The 26,211-nt window shown below is 50.7% G+C and overlaps 2 protein-coding genes across 2 annotated transcripts in view; both read right to left on the minus strand.

The window, feature by feature from the left end:
- Positions 1-1,242: 1,242 nt before the first annotated feature.
- Positions 1,243-13,383, minus strand: LOC147097416 (G protein-coupled receptor 161B-like). The gene is made up of 3 exons (XM_085972379.1): positions 12,564-13,383; positions 5,463-7,487; positions 1,243-2,208 (listed from the first exon to the last, which is right to left on the minus strand). Exons 2-3 carry the CDS (start codon positions 6,667-6,669, stop codon positions 2,081-2,083), a joined length of 1,335 nt encoding a protein of 444 aa, XP_085828505.1. The 5' UTR covers positions 6,670-7,487; positions 12,564-13,383; the 3' UTR covers positions 1,243-2,080.
- A 3,114-nt stretch (positions 13,384-16,497) lies between these two features.
- Positions 16,498-26,211, minus strand: part of LOC147097417 (stereocilin) — a 74,240-nt gene continuing 64,526 nt past the window's right edge. Inside the window, exons 24-28 of the mRNA XM_085972027.1 lie at positions 23,915-24,057; positions 22,457-22,605; positions 20,726-20,823; positions 18,809-18,956; positions 16,498-16,670 (exon numbers count right to left, since the gene is read on the minus strand). Of these exons, the coding sequence (XP_085828153.1) occupies positions 16,582-16,670; positions 18,809-18,956; positions 20,726-20,823; positions 22,457-22,605; positions 23,915-24,057 (627 nt within the window). The 3' untranslated portion in view covers positions 16,498-16,581. The remainder of the gene's footprint in view (positions 16,671-18,808; positions 18,957-20,725; positions 20,824-22,456; positions 22,606-23,914; positions 24,058-26,211) is intronic.

The following is a 26,211-nucleotide window of genomic DNA, read 5'->3' on the forward strand; positions in this document are numbered from 1 at the left end:
CCATGTGGGGGAATCACAGACACAGACCCCCGTCCTATCACCATGTGGGGGAATCACAGACACAGACCCCCATCCTATCACCATGTGGGGGAATCACAGACACAGACCCCCATCCCATCACCGTGTGGGGGAATCACAGGTACATCTGTACATTATCCTATTCGGCAGTGGTAGCTGCACATTATACATTTTCCTCATGACCGTCTAAAGCAAACGGAGATGATTTTCAGTGGAGGACACTACAATTCACCTCAGTGCTCCTTCGGCTCCCGATCTCTCTCCAGTGACTATGTTTGCTAGAGTCTGGCTCTGGACATCAGAGAGCGGGATGCGATGCCCCCCATGGTATGGCAGCATGCCAACACTCAGTGTCAAGACTTACCGAGTCACCTGAGCGGCGACCCGGGAGGCTGACTGTGGCCCGGGGAAGAGTCAGTGCCCTTGGGAGAAAATGGGGAGTGGGAAAAAACACATGCATCCCACATTCTAATCATCGCAGTCTGATACTCAGAACATCTCAAAACAGCACCGTCAAGTGTCAAAGGGGAAAAGCATCAGCGGCCCTAGAGACCAAGGGGAAAAAATTGGGTCGCGCCCCCTTTGTGGCACTAATTTTGGGGTGCTACTTTTAATGCCCCAAAAAGTTAGCACCCCCGCGCCCGAAATTCACCGGTAGTGCCCCAAGAAGGAGGCGGGGCTCTACGAGAAACGCCCCACCTCTCTCTCGGGGCGCTGCGAGTGAATATTGCAGCGCTACGTGCCGCAGCGCCATACCGGCACTCAAGAGAAGTGCCGGGTTTACAGAGCGCAGCCGGCACCCCGTGGGGGGGCTTCACAGAAGGCCGGGGACGGCAAAGCGAGCAGCTGCTGGCAGGCGGCCAGCAACAAAAATGGTCTCCCGGCACCTTCCCTTTAATTAGCGCTGCCCCGGCTGCAGGTAGGCCCCCCCGACCCCGTCGGACATAACCTCCGGCGGTAAGTCAGGGAGCGCTACTGAAGATCGCAGCCGGGGCAATGTGCATGGCGATGACGTCATCGCCGGTGGCGCAGCGCCACGGGGCGCTAATGGTTACCGCCGGCGTTAACCTCCCGCTGAACTTGCGAAAGGCGTTAGCGGCGCCACGCCCAGGCGCTAGGTGCTTTGCGCCCCGTTAGCGCCCTAGGGAGGCGCAAATCAATCGAATTTTTCCCCCCAAAGGTATAAAGTAAGGCAAGTGAACAGATTTGCACCGTAAACACATATTTAACACAAAAAGTGGGCTTCATACTCGGAGTCCGAGGATGATTTATTCCATTTCTCAACAGTTTTGGGACCTGAGCTCTTCCACCCAGCTTCGAGTAACTCTGGGACCTGGACCTCCATTATCCACACTCCCCATAAGCCACAACAGTTTTAATAACATGTCGGCAAATCAGCGAGAGCCGAGGTTTAGTTTGGTATCAACCAGCTATTATACAAGGAGCGTTTTCAACTGATGTTCCACAGACCTTCTCAAGGGGCAACTAGGGACGGGCAATAAATGCCGGCCTTGCCAGCGACGCCCACATCCCATAAAAACGAATTTTAAAAAAGGACAGGGGGAGGATTTCTTATCCAGATGTCCAGTTCCTGCGAGATTTTAATGTCCATGCATCCCGGATATTTAGTGTCAGGTCTGGGAGATGAGCAGGTGTCGGCGCTTTGAGATGGGGAACCAACAGGAGTCAGGGTTTAGGGTCCATGAGACCAGCGAGCTTTGTGCTTCCAGCATTTTTCTTTCAAGAATATTTCATTTTTAAAATAATACTCGTTTTAACTGCACACACGGAGAACTGGATCAGATTACTAAAGGGGCCAATCAGAAGCTGAAATTCAGCTCATGGGGTCAGACTGAGTGTCGGGAAACTCGAATAACCCCCAATTCCCATTAAGGGCCCTCCATGATGGTCGAGGTTTGCTGTATTTCCACATGTGAATGATCTCCTGATGCCTGTAAAATAAAATTATCCGTGAACATTCCAATATTGGAAGACCAGGGTTTGGTGCTCACTGTCCATTGCCAGGCCACTGGCCATTCACAGGGTCAGCCCATTACTGGTCTCAGTGGCTGGGGCGTCTCTGCCCAGGACCAGCTCTCCGCTGGGAGGAAGCCGAACGCGGTCTCGTCAAAGGGTTTCTGCACAGCGAGGACTCCCCGGGGAATGTTGGCGATGATGACCTCTGGAGCTCTACAGTCAAGAGACAAGAAACAATCTGCATCAGCTCCCGCTCTCTGATTACACACCGTCTTGTGTTTTGTAGACTGTAGCTGGTTGAGGCTATCGAACCACTGTGTTGCCTGAATCCAGTGGGGTACGTCTTGTAAAACACTACGTCAATCTCCTGTGTCACAGCTCACAGGAAAAATACAAGTGGTGTCTCTCCCCGTAACTGTCTCTCCCAATCTCCAAGTCTTTCTGCTTGTACCTTTCCTCTCGCTGTCCCTCTCACTCTTTGTCCCAGTATTGTCTCTCTTTGTATGCCTCTTACACTTGCTCCCATTGCCTCTCTGTATGGCTCTCACACACTTTCTCTCATTGTCCCCTCTCTCTCACTCCCTCTCATTGTCCCCTCTCTCACTTTCTCTCATTGTCCCCTCTCTCTCACTCCCTCTCATTGTCTCCTCTCTCACTTTCTCTCATTGTTGTCCCCTTCTCTCTGCCTCTCGCGCTCCCTCTTTCACTGTTGTCACTACATCTTCTGCTTTGTCTCTTTGCCTTACCCTTTCTAGCAGTCCACCCTTCCCTCGGCCTCCTCTCTCTTCTCTATGTTCTGTGTCTGTAATTATCACATACCTGTCCCTTTACAGATTTACATTAATTAAAGGCTAGAGCAAACAGCAAGATGAGTGGTAGAATGGACCTAGTTGGAGCTGTGGGAGAGCTGAGCAGGGAGTGATAATCCAGGTCGGTGTAGGCGTACGAGAATAATCCCTTCCTCTCCTGAAGGTGTTGACTCACTGCTGGGGTACAGGTTCCACGTGTACTGGGCACCCTGCTGAACGTTCTTCACATTGGAGCCTAGCCAGCGAGTGTCAGACTGTGAGCGGGGCGGAGGGAAGGTCACCTGACCCTATCCATACCCAACATCCGCACACGGCTACCTCCCGGCAGAGGCGGTTGTTGTTTTTGCATCTTCACGCTCTTCCCCTTGGCGAATAGTGGAAGGATTCGTGGGCTGTTTAACAGTCCGGCAGGTCGCAACGTGAACGTTCCTTCCGTGGCCGTAACCATCTTTACACCAGCCGATAGAGGAGTTATTCCGATAAAGAGGGAGGGTTTTATGGCCACGCACACCCACCGCACGCGAATATCCCGCTAGATGTCAACCCAGGATGTAGAGCCGGAGCTGCTATCTCCACTCACCGGGACTGTCTGGAGTGGGGTTTGAACCCTGCTACATCTGACTTGTGAAGTGGGAATGTTAAACCAAAGGCTCACTTCCGGCAGCAAGGATCGGTAGGCCAGGAACAATGATAGTTACCCTGCCACTGTCCTAGCTACAGGCTGGAGATCAACGAGGGATCTTCCTGGTTTGTGTCAGTACCACACAAGTGCTGGGTGCATTCAGCACAGGCAGTGTAATCTAAATGGTATTATTTTGAGGGGGGGGGATGCAAGAACAGAGGGACCTGGGGCTGCATATTCACAAATCTCTGAAGGCTAAAGGGATCAAGGGATATGGGGAGAAAGCAGGGACAGGGGACTGAATTTGGATGATCAGCCATGATCTCATTAAATGGCGGAGCAGGCTAGAGGGGCCGAATGGCCTACTCCTGCTCCTATCTTCTATGTTTCTATTAAGCTCCCAGGATAAGCTCGGAGTCTCCATTTCCTTTCTACCTGCCTGTCTATCTCAATACAGAACCATCTACAGCGACAAGATCATTGTTGACAGATTTAATGTTGTTTCAAAATTTTATTACGGTCAGCCGTGGCTCAGATGGTAGCACTCTCGCCTCTGAGTCAGAAGATTGTGGGTTCTAAGTCCCACTCCAGAGACTTGAGCACAAAATCTAGGCTGATACTCCAATGCAGTGCTGAGGGAGTGCCGCACTGTTGGAGGTGCCGTCTTTATCAAAATCATGCTCTATCAAAACACCTCTATTTAATCGCCTCTTAACTTTCTCTGCTGTAAAGAGAACACCAGCTTCTCCAGTGTCTCCACATAACTGAAGTCCCTCATTCCTGGTACCATTCTGGTAAATCTCCTCCGCACCCTCTCCAAGGCCTTGACATCCTTCCTAAAGTGCGGTGCCCAGAGTTGGACACAATACTCCAGCTGAGGCCTAACCAGTATTTATAAAGATTTAGCATATTGTCCTTGCTTTTGTATCCAATGCCCCTATTTACAAAGCCAAGTCTCCCAGACACTTTCTTAGTTGCTTTATCAACTTGCCCAGCCACCTTCAAAGATTTGTGAATCTTTCTCCCCTCCACCCCGGGTCCATCTGTTCTTGCACCCCCCTCATAATAGCAGCATTTAGATTATACCGCCTCTCCATGTTGTTTCTCCCAAAGTGCATCACTTCACACTTCTCTGCATTAAATTGCATCTGCCATGTGTCTGCCCATTTCACCAGTCTGTCTGTGTCCCCCTGAAGTCCTCCTCACTATTTACTACGTTGGCCAAGTTTTGTTTCATCCTCAAACTTCGTAATTGTGCTCCCTGTAACAAAGACCAGGTCATTTACATATAACAAGAAAAGCAATAAAGAAAAGAAAGACTTGTATTTCTGTAGCGCCTTTCATGACCACCAGACGTCTCAAAGCGATTTACAGCCAATTAAGTACTTTTGAAGTGGAGTCACTGTTGTAATGTGGGAAACACGGCAGCCAATTTGTGCATAGCAAGCTCCCACAAAACAGCAATGTGATAATGACCAGATAATCTGTTTTAGTGATGTTGATTGAGGGATAAATATTGGCCCCAGGGCACCGGGGAGAACTCCCCCTGCTCTTCAAAATAGTGCCATGGGATCTTTTACGTCCACCTGAGAGGGCAGACGGGGCCTCGCTTTAATATCTCATCCGAAAGACGGCACCTCCAACAGTGCAGCACTCCCTCAACACTGCACTGGGAGTGTCAGCCTAGGTTTTTGTGCTCAAGTCCCTGGAGTGCGACTTGAACCCACAACCTTCTGACTCAGAGGTGAGTGTGGTCATAATGGTCCTAATGCCGACCCCTAAGGGACCGCACTGCATACTTATCTCCAGTCAGAAAAACACCCGTTCACCACTACTCTCTGCCTCCTATCCCTTGGCCAATTTTGTACCCAAGTTACCACCGTCCCTTTAATCCCATGTGATTCTATTTTCTGATTAAGTCTGTCATGTGGTGCTTTATCAAGTGTAAGTTCTTCCTTTTTACTGTCAGAAACTTAAACTATCTAAAGATTTAATTCCTCTCCTCCCCAATCAAGCAGCGAGAAAGGTGATGGTACCTCGAATGACGGAGAAGGGAGCTGAGCCGATTCCATCGCCAGTTCTGCTTTTGGTTGCGTTGATGCTGCCGTTATGGACAACTCCAGCCGGTGCTGGGACCTCCTCCGAAGGCTGCTGGACAGAGGCTCCAATCCACAGGCGCAGGTACTCCTTGGAGCAGCGTCTGAACTGCCGGTTCAGGAGAGCATAGAGAACTGGATTCAGGGCGCAGTTCACAAAGGTCAGCCAAGTGGCTAGGAAGTCCAACATTTTGGGAGCCTTGCTCTCGGACACAGAGCCACGGTGAAAGTTTGAAATGAAGTACGGCATCCAGGTCACGAGGCAGGTTGCTATCACGGCAACGATGGTCTTTGCTGTTTTAGACTCCATTGCTATGTCCGATGTGCTATTTGCGTTTAAGTTAAAGGTCGAGTTGGACGATATGAAGCTGGTCCACTTTCTCGGAAGGCTTGCCTGCAATAGTCTGAAGGACTTCAGTTCTGTAAGGACCGAGCTGCCTTCCTGCCCAGGAGACAAGTTGCTGGTGAAACGATGGGCTTTGTACTTCAAGTGGTCTCGGGTGACTCGGTATATTAAGTAATAGGAGACGGTGACCGTTGCTAAAGACGTCACATAGATCCAAAAGAAAAGGTAGATTCCATAAGCCAGACTGGAGCCTCCATCGGACCAACTGTAGTCACACAAACACCTTGTAGGGGAGAACTTGTAAAGGCCTAGCCCGAAAAGTGGTGGGATTCCATAGAGCAGCCCACTCCACCACAAGAACACAATCATTTTTATAGCTTTGTCCCTCGTAATGGTGAGTATAAACGGTCTTGCGATAACGTAATACCGGTCCACCGCGATCCCAGCCACGGACAGGATGGAGACGTTTTTCAAGGAGAAGGTTAGGAAGCCCGAGATTTGGCAGAAAGTCCCACCCAAGGGCCAGCTCTGGGCAACGGTTGCTATGACAACGAAAGGTAGGCCTAAAAGAGCAATCAGGAAGTCAGCCAGGGCCAAGGACACCACAAACATGTTGGTGACACTTCTCAGAGGTCGACACTTGTAGACCAACACCATGACCAAGACGTTCAATGGAAGACCAATGATTAGGATGAGCAGATATAGAATTGCCTGGGTGGCAGTTTCGGCCAACAATGAATGTTGTTGTCCACTGCTATTGGAGCCCAAGGCTCCTGGGGCCAAGCTCTGAAGATTGCTCATCTTTATTGTAACTGCGGAAGCATTAACTTCAAAACTGATTCTTTCACTCGTTCAGTCAACGGTGTGGTGGCCACCAGCCCTCCAGGCACAAGCATTAACATCAGCTTCAATTGTAGGGTAATAATTGCTCAGTAACTCAGTTGCTTTTATCTTCCATCTGTCCTCAGTGGGGCCTGGTTGGTCAACTGTAACCTCTTGCGAATTATAACATGGAAGAAAGAAGTAACTGTATAATATCCAACGCTTCCTTTGAATCACTGTAGGACAGAACACAAACGACTGCCGGTAAACCTCACCGAGTGAATAAGTTGGTTCTCAACGTCTGGGGACTCTGAACTAGGTGCTTGCGCCTTGAATGAGCAGAGCCGACTTTCAGGCTAGTCTCCCAGTTCTTAACTTCAGGTTTTCCCATTAACACCATGGGTTATCTCCACTTTTTTTCATTTGGTCCTGGGATCTGGGCGTCGCTGGCAAAACCGGCATTTATTGCCCATCCCTAATTGCCCTTGAGAAGGTGGTGGTGAGCTGCCTTCTTGAACTGCTGCAGTCCGTGTGGTGAAGGTGCTCCCACAGTGCTGTTAGGGAGGGAGTTCCAGGATTTTGACCCAGCGACGATGAAGGAACGGCCGATATATTTCCAAGTCAGGATGGTGTGTGACTTGGAGGGGAACTTGGAGGTGGTGGTGTTCCCATGCGCCCGCTGCCCTTGTCCTTCTAGGTGGTGGAGGTCGCGGGTTTGGGAGGTGCTGCCGAAGAAGCCTTGGTGAGTTGAGCCAGCAATCGATGGCCAGTTCAGTGAGGGAGTTGGCGCTGGAGGCCTGAAAAGATACAAAGAAACACGGTCTCTGTAGTTTAATGTCGCAGCGTTTTTTTTTCCTACATTCTGTTTGGAACAAAGAGACCTGGGAATATTTTTTTCCCGTAAAAAAAAATAGAAAGATAACTGGTAAAGGGCTTAGATTTGATCTTGTGAAGATATATTTATGGTAATATAAACATATCAAATTGATGGATAGGAAAAGACCAGCTGGTCCAACAAGCCTGCTCTCCACACCATGATGGCTGGAGCATCAGGACTAGACACTAGACAGAGAAAAAACCCAGGGCCAATAAGAAAGAAGAAAAAGACTTGCATTTATATAGCACCTTTCATGACCACCGGACGTCCCAAAGCGCGTTACAGCCAATGAAGTACTTTTTGAAGTGTAGTCACTGTTGTAATGTAGGAAATGCGGCAGCCAATTTGCGCACAGCAAGCTCCCACAAACAGCAGTGTGATAATGACCAGATCATCTGTTTTAGTGATGTTGGTTGAGGGATAAATATTGGTCAGGACACCGGGGAGAACTCCCCTGCTCTTCTTCGAAATAGTGCCCGTGGGATCTTTTACGTCCACCCGAGGGGGCAGACGGGGCCTCGGTTTAACGTCTCATCCAAATGACGGCACCTCCAACAGTGCAGCGCTCCCTCAGTACTGCCCCTCCGACAGTGCAGCACTCCCTCAGCACTGCCCCTCCAACAGTGCGGCGCTCCCTCAGCACTGCCCCTCCGACAGTGCGGCGCTCCCTCAGTACTGCCCCTCCGACAGTGCAGCACTCCCTCAGTACTGACCCTCCACCAGTGCAGCGCTCCCTCAGTACTGCCCCACCCACAGTGCGGCGCTCCCTCAGTATTGCCCCTCCGACAGTGCAGCGCTCCCTCGGTACTGCCCCTCCGACAGTGCAGCGCACCCTCAGTACTGACCCTCCGACAGTGCGGCGCTCCCTCAGCACTGCACGTCCAACAGTGTGACACTCCCTCAGCACTGCACTGGGAGTGTCAGCCTAGATTTCTGTGCCCAAGTCCCTGGAGTGAAACTTGAACCCACAACCTTCGTGACTCAGAGGCGAGAATGCTGCCCAGTGAGCCACAGCTGACACGCTGTATTCTCTTCCTCCTCCCTCATTCCTCACAGTGTTGAAATCTCCAACTCTAACTCAACCTTCGAGCAGCTCAAAACTATGGACTCCTTTACCTCACCTCGTCCTCCCTTTAATCCTAGAATCCAGAATTCCAAAAAATAAATGTGATGTTGCCAAACCTTCAGATTTACTCGGTCTTCCCGCTTACCTTTTGTCCACTTCGGTTGGTGTCCTCCACTGTAAACCTTGACCCTTCGCCTAAGTTTCTCAATGAAGGAAAACTGACAATTGCTGTTTGGGGTGGGGGTATTGGGGGGGGGGGGGGGGGGCGGTTTCAAGAAGACAAGAGATGTGAAGCTTCACCCTCTCAAACCGTTTGGAATGTTTACAGCACAGTCTGCTCCACTTCAACCACCGCCCCGGGTCCCAACCAAGGTGTCAAGTCCCCAAAATAACAACAGAAAATGCTGAAAAAACTCAGCAGGCCAGGCAACATCCGTGGAGAGAGAAATAGAGTCAACGTTTCAGGTCGAAACCCTTTGTCAAGACTGAAGAAGCACAGGAAATGAAATAGATTAAAAGGCCAGGCTGGGAGAGAACAAAAGAGAAGTGAAGAGACATTAAGAGGTATTCAAAACGAGACGAGATGGTGATAGGACTAGTGGAGACAAAAGACGGCTCAGATTAGGTGTGAAATGCGCTGGCAGAATGGGAGACAGCTGCCATGTGGGAGAGGAAAAAAAAGGGGGGGGGGAAAGGGCCAAAACAAAGGTGTGGATAAAAAATATAAGTAAAAATGTAATAGGGGCCGAGGTTATGATCTGAAGTTGTTGAACTCGATATTGAGTCCAGAAGGCTGTAAAGTGCCTAATCGGAAGATAAGGTGCTGTTCCTCGAGCTTGTCCACTTTGTGTCAAGTCCCCAGTAAGACATGCATTATTCAAAACGCACTCTCAGCTCAGCATTCACACGTGACTCAGCAGAACAGCGCGTCACGAGACCAACTTGACCTGGCAGCTCGAGTGTAGACTTCATCAGTGTCGGTGACAGTGGGTCGCAACTAACCCTTCCAGACAACTTCAACGCAGGGGTATTTACCGCTCTCCCCCAATCCCCCACCGTGGCATTTTGCAACTGTCTTGTCTTTAAATAAAATTTGCTTACGTGCTGTACCCCTCTCCCTGCCCACCCTGAGATTTGCACTGTTCAAATCCAGACACTGAAGGGATGAATAAAAATACGAATCAGCTGACCGGCATGTTGAATAGTCTCCTGAAGTAGATCGTCATGGTAACCAGCTTCAGCCGCAATCTTCCAGTGAACTACCTCACTGGGGTTTTGTCTGACTTGTTTCTTGAGAAGTGAAGGGAAGGGATTTTTTTTTTTTTTTTAATCCTCTCATTTTTAACCCTTGAATCACCCCAAAATTTTTTTAAAAAAACCTGGTAGGAAAAGCAAAACAATTGGGCCCTTTTAGGGTCGCCCACACTCGAGGATTGCCCCAGTTAGAAGATGGATCTCCAGGAGAAAAATCACAGGAGCGTTAAAACAATAGGGGGAAAAATTCGGTTGCTTTGAGCCTCACGTTAATGCGCCCCCCCCCCCCAGGCAGCACCCGGGCACATAGCGCCGCAAGAGGGAGGGGGAGCGCTTCCAGTGGCGCCCCGCCTTCTGCTTAGGTTGTTAACATTGAATTTCGGGCACGGGGGGGTGCTAACATTTTCAGGGTGCAAAATGTAGCGCCCCGACGAAGTTATTGCCCCAAAGGGGGCGCGAGCCAATTTTTCTCCCTATATTTTTTAATTTTCTCTGACTGTTAATTAGTTGTAAGAATATCAGACACGGGGGAACAAAGGCTGTTTGACTGACAGTGAAAAATCATCCAATCAGGTAACGGGGAATCTGTTCACTTTCTGATTGGCCATGGAAAGGAAGGGGGCACCGCGAGGATGGACGTGTTGGGCGACCAATGGCGAGAGTGTGGGGGGCGGGGCACCGTGAGGATGGATGTGTTGGGCGACCAATGGCGGGAGCGGGGGGGCACCACGAGGATGGACGCGTTGGGCGACCAATGGCGGGAGCGGGGGGGGCGGGGCACCGCGAGGATGGACGTGTTGGGCGACCAATGGCAGGAGTGTGGGGGCGGGGCACCGCGAGGATGGACGTGCTGGGCGACCAATGGTGGGAGTGTGGGGGCGGGGCACTGCGAGGATGGACGTGCTGGGCGACCAATGACGGGACGGTTGGAGGTCATGTGATGAAACCCCCAGGAATATGCCCAATCAGAGCTGGTGACCTTTTGAAAAGTTCATTGACCACAACAACTAAAGGGAAGTTTTATTGATTAGGCTCAGTCCCTTAAACATGATCACAACTGCGTTTGGCTTTTGATTGGAATTAAAATCATAGAATGGTAGAAACTTACAGTACAGAAGGGGGCCATTCAGCCCATCGTGCCTGTGCCGGCTCTTTAACCGTTCTTAGTCCCACCCCCGCCCGCTTTTTGTCCGGAGCCCTGTAAATCCTCAAGTACCTGTCCAACTCCCTTTTAAAATCAAATCCATTCAACAGGATCAACAGAGCGAGGGGATGTGAAGACTGTGAGTATCAGATTGGCTCAGTTAGCCGCACGCCCACCTCAGGGTCAGAAGGTTGTTTTGGGGGGGTCGGGGGTCGGCAGGGGGGGTGGCCGGTGGGTTTGAGCCCTACGCCAGAGCTTTGAGCTCACGTTCCAGGCTGGCCCTCCAGCGCACGGAGCGGGCGCTCTGCACAGTCAGAGGTTTCATTCTTCAGGTGAGACATTAAACTACGGTCTCATCTGGTGACTCATAGGCATGAAGAGATCCCATGACATGGCTCGAAGGAGGTTAGGGAATTTCCTGATGTCCTGGTCCTCTGGCAACAGCACAAACTGGATTAGCTGGTCATTCATCTCATAACAATAGAAAGACTTGCATTTCTATAGCGCCTTTCATGACCTCAGGACGTCCCAAAGTACTTTACAGCCAATGAAGTATTTTTGAAGTGTAGTCACTGTTGTAATGTGGGAAACACAGCAGCCAATTTGCGCACAGCAAGCTCCCACAAACAGCAATGTGATAATGACCAGATAATCTGTTTTAGTGATGTTGGTTGAGGGATAAATATTGGCCCCAGGACACCGGGGAGAACTCCCCTGCTCTTCTTCAGAATAGTGGCCATGGGATCTTTTACATCCACCTGAGAGAGCAGACAGGGCCTCGGTTTAACGTATCATCTGTAAGACGCCACCTCCAACAGTGCAGCGCTGCTAGAGTTTAACCGTCTAAACCCGCAGAGTTTACCAGCGCAGGTGACTGGTCAGCTTCTCTCTGCCTGTCCAGCGAGAACGAAGCGATCTGGTAGGGCACTGGCCTGCTGGGCTATCTGGAGCCTAGGGGTCAATGCCTCCTGAACCCATGAATGAGCTGGGCAGCCTGGTCAATGAGCAGCGTTGCCCTGCGGCACGGCCAGCCCGCTGGGCTCAGGTATGGGATTACTGAATGTAGCGCGGAATGCCAACTCAGTCCCATTGTCCCATCGCCAAACCAGGCATCTTGAACTCACCTCAACCCCACAGAGACCCCGCTTGATGTTAGCAATCGAAGAGATTCAAATAAAAGCCTGAAGGGAATGAATTCACCCTGTTCCACAAACCCTCGCTACTTTACATCGAGACACGGTTATTAGTGATTAAAGAACACGGCTCTGGTCTCTTTTAAGAACAAAATTGGGAAAAATTTCCTTTAAACACAACTTCTAGTGAAATCATAACCATTGAAAATTCAGTAGAATCCGTGCTTTGTTCAAAATGACCAGAGGAAATCTGTCCCTCGCTTATTTAAACAGATAGCTGGTCCAACAATAGGCAAACTCCTGTAAGTTAACACCTGGATTTCTGATATTCAACAACATATCTTACACTGAATTGAAAAAAGAAATCATTTCAACTATTAAATTAATTTGTGTTCTTACCGCCTCTCCTCGTCAATCCCACCCGACGGAAAATGGGATTTCCCGGAGTTACTCGTTGCATTTAGCCTGAACTTGGTTTGGTTACGATTTCTGCTCTGTTGTTTTGGGATCCTCACATTCCCCTCATGAGCCGGTTACTCTCGGGCCGCGTTGCCTCGTCTCCGACGGGTTTTCCCTCAAAAGAAAGATGTTGGCGGACGATTCGGCGTTGTTGGGTCAAATTCCTCGGCTCCTGGTAAAGGAAGTGGAATGTTTCCTGTTTCTGTCCCACTTTTCCTTTATCAAGCCAGCCCAGTTCCTTTGGACAATCCCACTTCACTCTCAGCCAGGCCAAAGACAGTATGATAGGGAAAGGAAGAAGAGAAACAGGCAGAGAGACAAGACTGAGAGAGAGAGGGGGACAGAGAAAAGCAGAGAAAGGAAACGAAACAGAGAAAGAGTGACAAATGGACAGAGACAGAGAAAAATAGAGAAAGAGAGAGAAACAGAGAGAGAGAGAGAGAGAGAGAGAGGATAGAGAGAGCGAGAGACAGAGGAGAATGGAGAAAGACTGAAAAGAGTAACACACAGATAGACAGAATGATAGAACAGGACAGACAAAGAGAAACACACTGATCGAGCCAGGGAAAGGGGCCAGGGGGCCAGCAAAAGGAGTCAAGCAGCCAGAGAAAGGGGCCAAGGAGCCAGAGAAAGGGGTCAAGGAGCCAGAGAAAGGGGCGAAGGAGCCAGCAAGAGGGGTCAAGGAGCCAGTGAGAGGGGTCAAGGAGCCAGCGAAAGGGTTAAGTTTCCAGGGACCAGTTTCCTGGGCATTACAATACTGGTTTGTGCTGAAGTCCATAACCAGGTCTGTATGAGAGAGTTCCGCTGTTTGTTTGTATTAATACACTTGCTCCATTAGAAACACTCAAAGCTCCACAGGAAACGCGTAGAGATCAGCTCAGCAACATTAACCGTGATTAGAGAGCTCTCAAACTCTCAAACTAAATCTGACCGGCAATTTCTCACAATTCCTTTATTTATAAGGAAGAAGTTCAAAAAAATCAGTCTGGGTTCTCAGTCCTGGTTACTAACGAGTGACTGCTGCTGGATAATGTGGATGTTGGGTGAGGATTGGGCTCACTATTAAACCCTGATAGTTAAATAGTCTGACAACACTCACTATCCAGGGATCTAAGGGGGGGTGCCCGAGATCTAAGGAAGGTGTGCGCGTCTGAGTGAGCATCTATGTGTCTGTGTCTGTCTGTGTGTGTGAGTGTGTGTCTGTGCGTGCGTGCGTGCATGTCTGTCTGTGTGTGTGTCTGTCTATTTGTCTATGTGCGTGTCTGTCTGTGTGTGTCTGTGTGAGTGTCTGTCTATGTGTGTCTGTGTGAGTCTCTGTCTGTCGTTCTGTATGAGTCCCTGTCTGTCTGTGTGAGTCTCTGTCTGTCATTCTGTGCGAGTCTCTGTCTGTCTGTGTGAGTATCTGTCTATGTGCGTGTTTGTCTATCTGTCTGCGCGAGTGTCTATCTGTCTGTGTGTCTGTCCGTTTCTGTGTATGTCTGTCCGTGTCTGTGTGTGTCTGTCCGTGTCTGTCCGTGTCTGTCCGTGTCTGTCCGTGTCTGTCCGTGTCTGTCCGTGTCTGTCCGTGTCTGTGTGTGTGTGTGTGTCCCTATGGGTTCATAGACTCTAACATGCTCAGTTGTTTACTAGGCCTCTCCCTTGTATTTGTCACATTTATCCTGTTCTCTGTGACCAGCTCCTGCCCTCCCATCAGCAGTGTGGCTGTTTGTTTGATTCTAGTATTTCCTGTGGGACTTCAAGGACTTCAGGGACTCCTATCAGTGCTTTCTCCAAACAGCTCAGCCCACTGCTGCTCAGTTATTCTCCTTCAGCCTTTCATTTATTTTAATCCTTAGTTTCTATCTTCCGACCCCTCCCCCACTCCCTGCGACGCAGCGACTTAAACTGGGCAAGCGGGAAAGGGTGGGCGAGGTCCTTTTGTTTTTAGTTCCGTTGGGTTTTATTCCCAACTCTACTGAAGGTGCTGACTCGTTCTGGGCCCCAGTCAACCTCTCACGAACCACCATTTCTTCAGGTGCGAACCCAGGCAATGAGCATCAGCAGGATATTCGACTCTGGCAGGCAGCACAGTCTGATCGGCTCCTGTCCTCGCCCGATATCCGTGCACCCACCCTTTCCAAGAGGGGTCGCAGGGTAGCGACCAGAAGCAGGATCCCTGGCAGATACCTCCTTCTCCCAAAACCAGGGCTGGTAACGGCAATTAGAGATACCAGACCAGGGATCGATCCTGGGACATTTATGTCCTTTGCGAGTGCCCTTCTACCCACCGAGGGAAGAATTTTAAAATTCTCGTCCTTGTTTTCAAACCCCTCCATGGCCTCGGCCCCTCCCTATGTCTGTAATCTCCTCCAGCCCCCACAACCCTCCGAGATCGCCACGCTCCTCCAATCCTGGCCTCTTGAGCATCCCCTGATTTCCATCGCTCCACCATTGGTGGCCGTGCCTTCAGCTGCCTGGGCCCTAATCTCTGGAATTCCCTCCCGAAACCTCTCCACCTCTCCTCCTTTTAAGATGTTCCTTAAAACCGACCGGCGCGGACTCGATGGGCCGAATGGCCTCCTTCTGTGCCGTTGTGACTCTATGGGCTCGATTTTCCAAGCCCGAAGGAGGCGGGTTTGGAGCCGGGAGTGGTGGGAAAATTGCAGAATCGGGGGGCAGGAACCCATCCCGCCTCCATGCCAATGTCCCAGGAAGTGGGTACCCGACTTGTGCTGGGAGCCGCCTCCCCAAGGCGGGAAGGGGGTTAGTGCCAATTAACTGCCCGTTAACAAGCAATTTTTTGCCTAATCCCTATTTTTAGCCCTGAAGTGTGGGCTTCCCGACGGCTCCGAACCACGCCAAGTTAGCGAGGCGGGCCGTCGGTGTGAAGGGGTTGGAGGGGTCGAGATGTCCGTTGTGCAGGTGAGTGATGGGTACATGTGTGCAGAGGTAAGTGTGTGGGGTAAGTGTAAAGTGTTTTAATAAGTTTTACTTACCTTTACTTTCTCCTGCAGGCTTCCTCCCTTCAGTTCTCGGGAGTCCCTCAGTTCACCGGCACAGAAAGCAGAATGGCCGCTGAACTGTCAAAAGCTGCAGCCTCTGCTTTCTGGTCTGGAGAGATCTCTAACTGAGTCTGAGTAGAAGGACTCAAGTTAGAAGACAGATTGTCAGTGTTTGACAGCGTCACAGAGCTGTCAAACGCTGATTTTTCATCTGTCAAAAACTCTTGACAGATGAAATGTCAATCGCTGACGTCACCAGTAACCAGGTGTCCCTTAATTGGCCTGCTGAGCCCACTGGGCGGGCTTAACAAGGTCAATCAAGGGAAAATAGCGTGGGTTGGCCACAAGTCGATGGAGGTGGGACTACAACCCAAAAAGTGGGAGTCCCGCCTCCAAAAGCTCCCCATTGACAAAATCCAGCCCTGTGACCCTATGACCTCTTTGAGCAAGCTTTCCCTCCCCCCGCCCTAATATCGCCTTATGTGGCTCGGCGTCACATTCTGTCTGAATTACGCTCCCGTGAAGCTCCTTGGGGCTGTTTAACGACGTTAAAGGCGCTATATAAATGCAATTTGTTGTTGTTCTTGTCCCCTCCCAGCCCAGGGCGACTGAGCAGCGATTAAAATGTGCCCGAACACCGGGAGCGTGTTGCACGGACTGTGAGCGAGAACAATCATTTCAAAGCCAGGAAAATCACCAAAACGCTGGGAATTGGAAATAAAAACAGGAATCACTCTTGGAAAAAACACAGCGCATTCCGACTGCATCTGCAGAGAAAATACAGGATAACGAACGGCTTGGGTGCCGACCCCCGCGGCCCCCCCTTGAATTTTTAAGCATTTCCTTCGCTGCAGATTATTCTAAAACATAACCGACGACCAAATCTCTTTTTCAGCACAATTTTTATTTACTTTTAAATACAAATAAAGTATCGGAATCCAAAAACTGGTGTAAATCCATTGCGACATGCTTCAAGTCTAGCTCTCCCCAAGGTTATAGGTAATAGATAGACACAGGAAGAGGGCAGCGGGTTTCACTGAGGCTGAGAGCATCGCAGGGTTCGTGCCTGGAAATTTAAAGAGAGGGAATATTTAGTTCCAAATTCAGCTATTTTCCTCTCCTGACTGGCTCAGTACTGGCTTAGGTGCTGAGAGGTTGTTTCCCCTGGCTGGAGAGTCTAGAACCAGGGGTCACAGTCTCAGGATAAGGGGTCGGCCATTTAAGACTGAGATGAGGAGGAATTTCTTCACTCAGAGGGCGGTGAATCTTTGGAATTCTCTGCCCCAGAGGGCTGTGAATGCTCAGTCGTTGAGTATATTCAAGGCTGAGATCGATAGATTTTTGGACTCTAGGGGAATCGAGGGATATGGGGATCGGGCAGGAAAGCGTAGAAGATCAGCCATGATCTTATTGAATGGCGGAGCAGGCTCGATGGGCCGAATGGCCTACTCCTGCTCCTAATTCAGATGTTCCTGTTACCTCAACCAAGTGACCATTCCTCGGGTGCAAGTCTAGACAGTAAAGGTCAGCAGCATGTCCAGAGGTTGCAGGTTCAAGTCCCACTCCAGAGACTTGAGCACATAATCTGGGCTGACACTCCCAGTGCAGTGCTGAGGGAGTGCCGCACTGTCGGAGGTGCCGTCTTTCAGATGAGATGTTAAACCGAGGCCCCGTCTGCTCTCTCAGGTGGACGTAAAAGATCCCATGGCACTATTTTGAAGAAGAGCAGGGGAGTTCTCCCCGGTGTCCTGGGCCAATATTTATCCCTCAACCAACATCACTAAAACAGATGATCTGGTCATTATCACATTGCTGTTTGTGGGAGCTTGCTGTGTGCAAATTGGCTGCCGCGTTTCCTACATTACAACAGTGACCTACACTCCAAAAAGTATTTCATTGGTTGTAAAGCACTTTGGGATGTTCTGAAGTTGTGAAAGACGCTATATAAATGCAAGTCTTTCTTTCTCTTAGCCAGGACAGCAGTTGGCTTGCTAAGAAGGGGGGGGAAAAAGCCAGGGTTCCTGCTCTTGATTGTAATCCAGTGACTTTGCCGGCAATATGCTGGCTGAGAACAGGCTTAGCGACGATGCTCCCAACTTTTGATTAATTTGCTGGCAAGACTAAGCTCATTGACTCCACTTCAAAAAGTACTTCATTGGCTGTAAAGCGCTTTGGGACGTCCTGTGGTGGTGAGGGGCGCGACAGAAATCCAAGTCTTCTTTCACAGTCAAGCCTGGAGGGCATCACTCCTGAACCTGATCTGATCCACGTGTGAACTTTTCACCGGGCGTCACTGGACAGTGATCAGGAGCAGGAACTCCGGCTGATACTAGGAACACGGAGACCAATCGTGTCAGACCAGAGAGAGGTGAGAGCTTCAGTTCTGATGATATTTACTTTGCCGCTGCTGCTAATTCAGCAAAAACTTCAGTAATGAGGAGACTCCAGCACGACAAGAGGTCTTCATTTTTGTTTTGATAAAAACAGCCATGCGGCTCAGAGTTTCGACATCACCAGACAGCCCGCTCAAAACATGGACCAGTGGTAACCAATGTTCCCGCTAAGCTGCGCGGCCACGTGGCAGTCTGGAGGTCCCGCGCAGGCCGCTCACCGGCTTTCACACAGAAGAAACCGTGCATGCGCGAAAATTTGAATGGGCCGCGCAGCCAGTTAAAGGGACGGCGCACAGAAAAAAAAAATTAGAGGGAACATTGGTGGTAACTCAACCCTCAAACCAGATCCTGAGCTGTTTTTAAATGTATTGAGGCTTGAGTGACAGGGCTCCTGACTCACAGATTCAACTCATCAACTTGCAACCTCCGACAGCACCTCCCAAACCCGTGACCTCCACCACCTAGAAGGACAAGGGCAGCAGGCGCATGGGAACACCACCACCTCCAAGTACCCCTCCAAGCCACACACCATCCTGACTTGGAAGTATATCGGCCGTTCCTTCATCGTCGCTGGGTCAAAATCCTGGAACTCCCCCCCCAACAGCACTGTGGGAGCACCTTCACCACACGGACTGCAGCAGTTCAAGAAGGCGGCTCACCACCACCTTCTCAAGGGCAATTAGGGATGGGCAATCAATGCTGGGCTTGCCAGCGATGGCCACATCCCGAGAATGAATTTTTAAAAATGTAAACTGGCCGGGTTTCCCCCGCGAGCTGGCCGGACCCCGGTGAATTGTTGTACCGCGTGTACCTCTCTGCTCCTGGTGAACCTCCCCGTCGTACTGTGCAGTGCTGACAGCTCGCCTCTGCTCCGGGCTCAGTCTCTCGTACTGCCCGGTGGTGACTGCGGAGGCCTGGGCGCTGGTGAAAGAGGACAGCTGAAGGACGCTGAACACAACCTGCCGAGGAGGAGACGAGTGCAGAGTGTTAGGGAGCAAACCTCACTCGCTACGCCCTAGCACCTGAGAAACCTCTTACGCATTCGTGGTCAGACTGGAAAGGGGGCGGGTACTGGGTGATTGGGGCAATTTTCAGCTCAGAATTAGAATCAGAGAATTGTAAAGCACATTGAAAGTGGCCATTCGGCCCATCGTGCCTGTGCCGGCTCTTTGAAAGAGCTCTCCAATTAATCCCACTCTCTGCTCTTTCTCCCAGAGCCCTGCAAAATTATCCCCTTCAAGTATTTATCCAATTCCCTTTTGAAAGTTACTATTGAATCTGCTTCCACCGCCCTTTCAGGCAGCACGTTCCAGATCACAACAACTCGCTGTTGTAAAAACATTCTCCTCATCTTCCCCTCTGGTTCTTTTGCGAATGATCTTAAATCTGTGTCCTCTGGTTACCGACCCTCCTGCCAGTGGAAACAGTTTCTCCCTCTCCACTCTAACAAAACCCTTTGTAATTTTGAACACCTCTATTAAATCCCTCCTTAACCTTCTCTGCTGTAAGGAGAACAAGCCCAGCTTCTCCAGTCTCTCCACGTAACTGAAGTCCCTCATCCCTGGGACCATTCTGGTCAATCTCCTCTGCACTCTCTCCAAGGCCTTGACATCCTTCCTAAAGTGTGATGCCCAGAATTGGACACAATACTCCAGCTGAGGCCTAACTGGCGATTTATAAAGGTTTAGCTTAGCTTCTATGCTTTTATGCCTCTACTTATAAATCCCAGGATTTATTCCAGTTCAGGTAATGAACCCGTCGGGGTGGATTTTCTGATCTGGTCATTGTTGTTTGTGGGATCTTACTGTGCGCAACTTGACTGTTACATTTCCCTACGTTACGACAGTGACTACAGTTCAAAAGTACTTTGTTGGCTGTGAAGTAATCCTGAGGTCGTGAAGGGCGCTGTATAAATGCAAGTCTCTTATATACGTATAAAATTCTGACCGGGCTAGATAGGCTGGATGCAGGGAGGATGTTTCCCCTGGCTGGGGGCTCTAGAACGAGGGGTCACAGTCTCAGGATACGGGGTAGGGCATTTAGGACTGAGATGAGGAGAAACTTCTTCACTCAGACGGTGATGAACCTGTGGAATTCTCTACCACAGAAGGCTGTGGAGGCCAAGTCACAGAATCACAGAAAACCCACAGTGCAGATAGAGGCCACTTCGGCCCATCGAGCCTGCACCGACACATATCCCACCCAATCCCCGTAACCCCTACACCAACACACATCCCACCCTATCCCCGTAACCCCACGTATTTAATCTCCCTAACACTAAGGGTCAATTTATCATAGCCAATCAACCTAACCCGCACATCTTTGGACTGTGGGAGGAAACCGGAGCACCCGGAGGAAACCCACGCAAACACGGGGAGAATGTGCAAACTCCACACAGACAGTCACCCGAGGCCGGATTCGAACCCGGGTCCCTGGCGCTGTGAGGCAACAGTGCTAACCACTATGCCACCGTGCAAGTCACTGAATATATTTAAGGAGGAGAGAGATAGATTTCTAGACACAAAAGCCATCAAGGGGTATGGGGAGAGAACGGGAATATGGTATCGAGATAGAGGATCAGCCATGATCATATTGAATGGCGGAGCAGGCTCGAAGGGCCGAATGGCCGACTCCTGCTCCTATTTTTCTATGTTTCTATGTTTCTTGTCTTTTTTTGAACCCAGTGCTATTTCTAATGAGAACACGAGTTTACCAGTTGAAGACTTACTGCGAACTTGCCCGGCACAATGAGCGAGATGGCCGGAGGCGTCAGCCCTGCGATCTGTTGCTCCACCAGCGACGACAGCGCGATGTCGGGTAACCCAGCTGCAGAGGAAAATAAGCCAAAATAAGAGAATTCAAAAGATTCACCATCCTCTGAGTGAAGAAATTCCTCCTCATCTCAGTTCTAAATGGCCGACTCCTTATCCCGAGACTGTGACCTCTGGTTCTAGACTCTCGAGTGAGCTGGCCTCAATCACCCTTCCTAGTAACCTGTGTAAAGAAATACCTCCGATTGTCCGTCTCATATTTGCCCTACTGCCCTGGGGTATCTGAAAGTGTTGTTTTGGGTTTATGCTCTCCATCCCGTTAAGTACCTCATGCACAGCTACAAGGTCCCCGCTGAGGCATCTCTTCCTGAGACGGACGAGCGGTAGCTTTATCCCGGTGCTCCTCCAACCTCCCTCTTCCACCATCAGGGAACCAACCTCGTTGCTGGTCTCTGTATCACCTCCAGGGCTTGGATGGCTTCCAGTGACCAAAACTGACCAGGGTCCTTCAGAAACTCAGCGTGATGGGCTTTGATAGAGCAGAGAGGGAGAAACTGTTTCCAGTGGCAGGAGGGTCGGTAACCAGAGGGACACAGATTGAAGGGAATTGTCAAAAAAGCCTAGAGGGGGTGATGAGGAGAAAGTTGTTCAACGCAGTAAGTTGTTGTGATCTGGAATGCGTTGCCTGAAAGGGCGGTGGGAGCAGATTCAATAGTAACTTTCAAAAGGGAATTGGATAAATACTTGAACAGGAAAAATTTGCAGGGCTAATGGGGAAAGATCAACCAACTCGCACCCCCCCCCCTCCGACTCTCTCCTAACTGCCATCCTAGACAGGCTCTATCCCTCTACACTGTCCCGTCAAACACTGCCAGGGCAGGTACAGCACGGGTTAGATACAGAGTAAAGCTCCCTCTACACTGTCCCGTCAAACACTCCCAGGGCAGGTACAGCACGGGTTAGATACAGAGTAAAGCTCCCTCTACACTGTCCCATCAAACACTCCCGGGGCAGGTACAGCACAGGGTTAGATACAGAGTAAAGCTCCCTCTACACTGTCCCATCAAACATTCCCAGGGTAAATACAGCACGGGTTAGATACAGAGTAAAGCTCCCTCTACACTGTCCCGTCAAACACTCCCAGGGCAGGTACAGCACGGGTTAGATACAGAGTAAAGCTCCCTCTACACTGTCCCATCAAACACTCCCGGGGTAGGCACAGCACAGGGTTAGATACTGAGTAAAGCTCCCTCTACACTGTCCCATCAAACACTCCCGGGGCAGGTACAGCACAGGGTTAGATACAGAGTAAAGCTCCCTCTACACTGTCCCATCAAACACTCCCAGGGCAGGTACAGCACAGGTTAGATACAGAGTAAAGCTCCCTCTACACTGCCCCATCAAACACTCCCAGGGCAGGTACAGCATGGGTTAGATACAGAGTAAAGCTCCCTCTACACTGGCCCATCAAACACTCCCAAGGCAGGTACAGCACGGGTTAGATACAGAGTAACCCATGGAGTATTTCTAACACGTGTTTGGATGTACTAGTCAGTCTGTGCTCTGATAACGGTGTGTCGATGATTTTGTGAGGAGGTGGTACAGACTAGAACAGGTCCACATGCCATGTGCTGGCCATTGGGTCCACGATTCCACTCTCAACGGGAACGAGACGCCAATCTTTTTACCTGCAATGGAGCCAATTTCAGTGAAGATTTCGGCCCCCCACTTGCTGACCGGTCCGAAGGCCTGGGAGCGAATGGTCAGCCTGGCCAGAGCCTCCAACTGGGCTTCAGCACATCTCAGCTTCAAGCTGCCGAGGAACACGACCGCTTTACTGGGAATAAAATAAAGCAGCATCTGTTACACAGCGCAGTGTAACCCAGTCAGTTCCAGCTTTGTCTGTTTTTACTGAACTTAAAAAACCTCGTTGACATCCAACTCTGATTTTATTCACCGTTATTTTGAGCTGAATTTTGAGGTGAGGTTCATTGAAGAATGGAATAGCTTCACTTTCTGGGCACCCAGAGTCGGCATCAAACACTCCCAGGGCAGGTACAGCACGGGTTAGATACAGAGTAAAGCTCCCTCTACACTGTCCCATCAAACACTCCTGGGGCAGGTACAGCACGGGTTAGATACAGAGTAAAGCTCCCTCTACACTGTCCCATCAAACACTCCCAGGGCAGGTACATCACGGTTTAGATACAGAGTAAAGCTCCCTCTACACTGTCCCATCAAACACTCCCAGGGCAGGTATATCACGGTTTAGATACAGGGTAAAGCTCCCTCTACACTGTCCCATCAAACACTCCCAGGGCAGGTACAGCACGGGTTAGATACAGAGTAAAGCTCCCTCTACACTGTCCCATCAAACACTCCCAGGGCAGGTACATCACGGTTTAGATACAGAGTAAAGCTCCCTCTACACTGTCCCATCAAACACTCCCAGGGTTGGACAGAACATTCTAATCCCACAATGTGCCTGAGCCTCAACTCAGAAACAGCGCCCCCTACTGCACCAGGGATCTTCCAAAGGCCATTGGTAGTTTGGGGCTGTATTAGGAACTGAGAGTCTATGGGCACTGGGTTAAGGGTGTGAAGTATCTAGTCACGATGCTCCAGCCATCACGAGGTGTGGGGCAGGCTTGATGGACCAGCTGGTCTTTACCTGCCCATCAAGTTCATATGTACAAGTGGGTAATCTGTCAACTCTGAACTGCCCTCTGAAATGGCCCAGCAAGTCACTCAGTTGTATCAAACCGCTAGGAGAACACCTCACGGACTGCAGCGGTTCAAGAAGGCAGCTCACCGCCACCTTCTCAAGGGCAAGTAGGGATGGGCACGAAAAGCTGGCTTTGCCAGCGACGCCCACATCCCATGAATGAATAAAAGAAACCTCTCACTGTCGAGACACACCTGAGGGGGCAGTTGGGTGAGAAACTGGAGGAACACTGGTACTCGCCGAGCTTCAGGAGAGATCATTGTTGGGGGGCCGGGGGGAGGGGGCAAGGGGGAAGAAAATAACAAAATAAAGACTTTGGTCCACGTAGAACGTTGAAGGTGAAATGGTGCATCAGACCGTCAAGCCTCTGTGACCGTTCCACAGAGTCTGATGTGGTGGGTGTCCCTTCCTTGTTACTGACCTGAATTCCTCTGGTTTGATCCTCCCGATTTCTGTGACTGACATTCCACAGATGAAATGCCCCAGGGCTGTGAGAGTGGTGGCCTCGAGCTCTGGCACTGACCGTCCGCTCCATCGCAGGACGCTGCCAAACCCCGCCTTCCTCTACAAGACACAAGACAGTGCAATTCACAGAATGAACATTTTGCTTTGCCCATCGAGGGGGTGGGGAGAGAGGGGCGGAGGTCGGGTTTTGGCGCAGTGGATGCCCATTACAGTTATTTTTTTTTTAAACCCATAGGCCTAGAAATTCAGTTTGGGGCGCCCAGCTCGCCTGGGCGCCGGAATTACCGCTGCGCGCGGAGCCACTTGCGCCAGCGGGATATTCAGTTTCAGCGCCCCAAGTGGAAGCCGGCCGCTAAACAAGGGTTTCGGCGCCTCGCTTGGGGCGCTGAAACTGAATATCGGCGTGCAAAGTGCCGCAGCGCCACCCGCTGCGGCACGGCAGCCTGCGGTACTGCAGGCCTTCCTCTCACTCTTAAGGGGGAGGTGCCTGCAACAGCGCGATCCCCGCTCGCAAGTGCCGGCAAATGAGCCCGGCACCAAGGAGAAGTGCCGGGCTCTCTGGAAACAGCCGGCAATGCCGCGGGGGGGGGGGCTGTAGGAGGCCGGGGACGGAGGTGCGGGCAGGCGGCCGCTTTTCCGCACCTCCACCTTAACTCGCCCCACTACCGGCACAGGTAGGCCCTGTGTACCGGTCGCTGTTTGCGGCCGGCGCGGGGGAGGCGGCAGCGACCAAATATGGCCAGCGGGGCGATAGCGGGGCGCTGCGCACACCGATGACGTCATCGGTGGCGGCGCAGCGCTACTGGCTAACGCCGCCATTAGCGCCCCGCTAAATATCGCGGTAGGTTTGCACAGTGGCGCAAAAGCCCTCTTTGGGCGCAAACTGGTGGCGCAGGCCACTGAATTTCTAGGCCAAAGAGTTTCTGGTTCGAATCACCTTGTCACCACCAAGTGTTCCTACGCCAGTAAAATCCCCTTCAGCAACAACCTCACCTGAAATAGGCTCCAGTTGCTTCACGGCCTACACAGTATTGAGTGTCAGCCGTGGCTCTGTGGGCAGCCCTCTCACCTCTGAGTCAGAAGGCTGTGGGTTCAAGCCCCACTCCAGAGACTCGAACACAAAATCCAGGCTGACACTCCCAGTGCAGTGCTGAGGGAGTACCGCACTGTCAGAGGAGCAGTACTGAGGGAGTACCGCACTGTCAGAGGAGCAGTACTGAGGGAGTACCGCACTGTCAGAGGGGCAGTACTGAGGGAGTACCGCACTGTCAGAGGGTGCTGTCTTTCAGATGAGACGTTAAACCGAGGCCCCGTCTGTCCTCTCAGGTGGATGTAAAAGATCCCACGGCCACTATTTTGAAGAAGAGCAGGGGAGTTCTCCCCGGTGTCCTGGGCCAATATTTATCCCTCAACCAACATCACTAAAAACAGATTATCTGGTCATTATCACATTGTTGTTTGTGGGAGCTTGCTGTGCGCAATTTGGCTGCCGCATTTCCCACATTACAACAGTGACCACACTTCACAAAGTACTTCATTGGCTGTAAAGCGCTTTGAGACGTCTGGTGGTCGTGAAAGGCGCTATAGAAATGTAAGTCTGTCTTTCTTTCAATTACTGGAAGACAACAGGAGTCCTGTGAATGACTGGATCTCGTCCAATCCCTTCTCCGGGCCCTGGGCCAACATTTGTATCTAAACAGCAGCTTATCGCCTCTCTCACAAATGTCTCTAAGCATTTCAAATACTATTAATTAGCTTTTGAAATTTAGCATCTGTTATGCAGGCGATCGCAGCAGCCATTTTGCACACAGCAAGGTCCCACAATCAACGGTGAGATGAACGGTCAATGAATCTATTATTGGCGGTGTTGGTTTGAGGGGGGAACATTGGCCAGAACACTGGGAGTACGCCCTACTTGAATACCACAGTGGGATCTTTAACGCCCACTTGACCAGACAGACAGGGTCTTGGTTTAACATCTCATCCTAACGACGGCACCTCTGGCAATGCAGCACTCCCTCAGAGAACTGCCTCAATTATGTTCTCAAGTCCCGGATTAAGGCTGCAACCCATAACCTTCGGACTCAAAGACGAGAGTGCTATCCATTGAGCCAGGGTGATGGATATAGTCCCACTGGCCAGTCTCCTCGAAGCATGGGACTTTAAAAGGAGAAAATAACCTCAAAAAGAAATTTATAAAGCGCCTTTCACAACCTCAGGACGTCCCAAAGCGCATTACAGCCAATGAAGCAC

Source organism: Somniosus microcephalus, chromosome 32, assembly GCF_052327205.1.
Source record: "Somniosus microcephalus isolate GS21.2 chromosome 32, FLI_Smic_1.0, whole genome shotgun sequence".
Classification (NCBI taxonomy): Eukaryota; Metazoa; Chordata; class Chondrichthyes; order Squaliformes; family Somniosidae; genus Somniosus; species Somniosus microcephalus.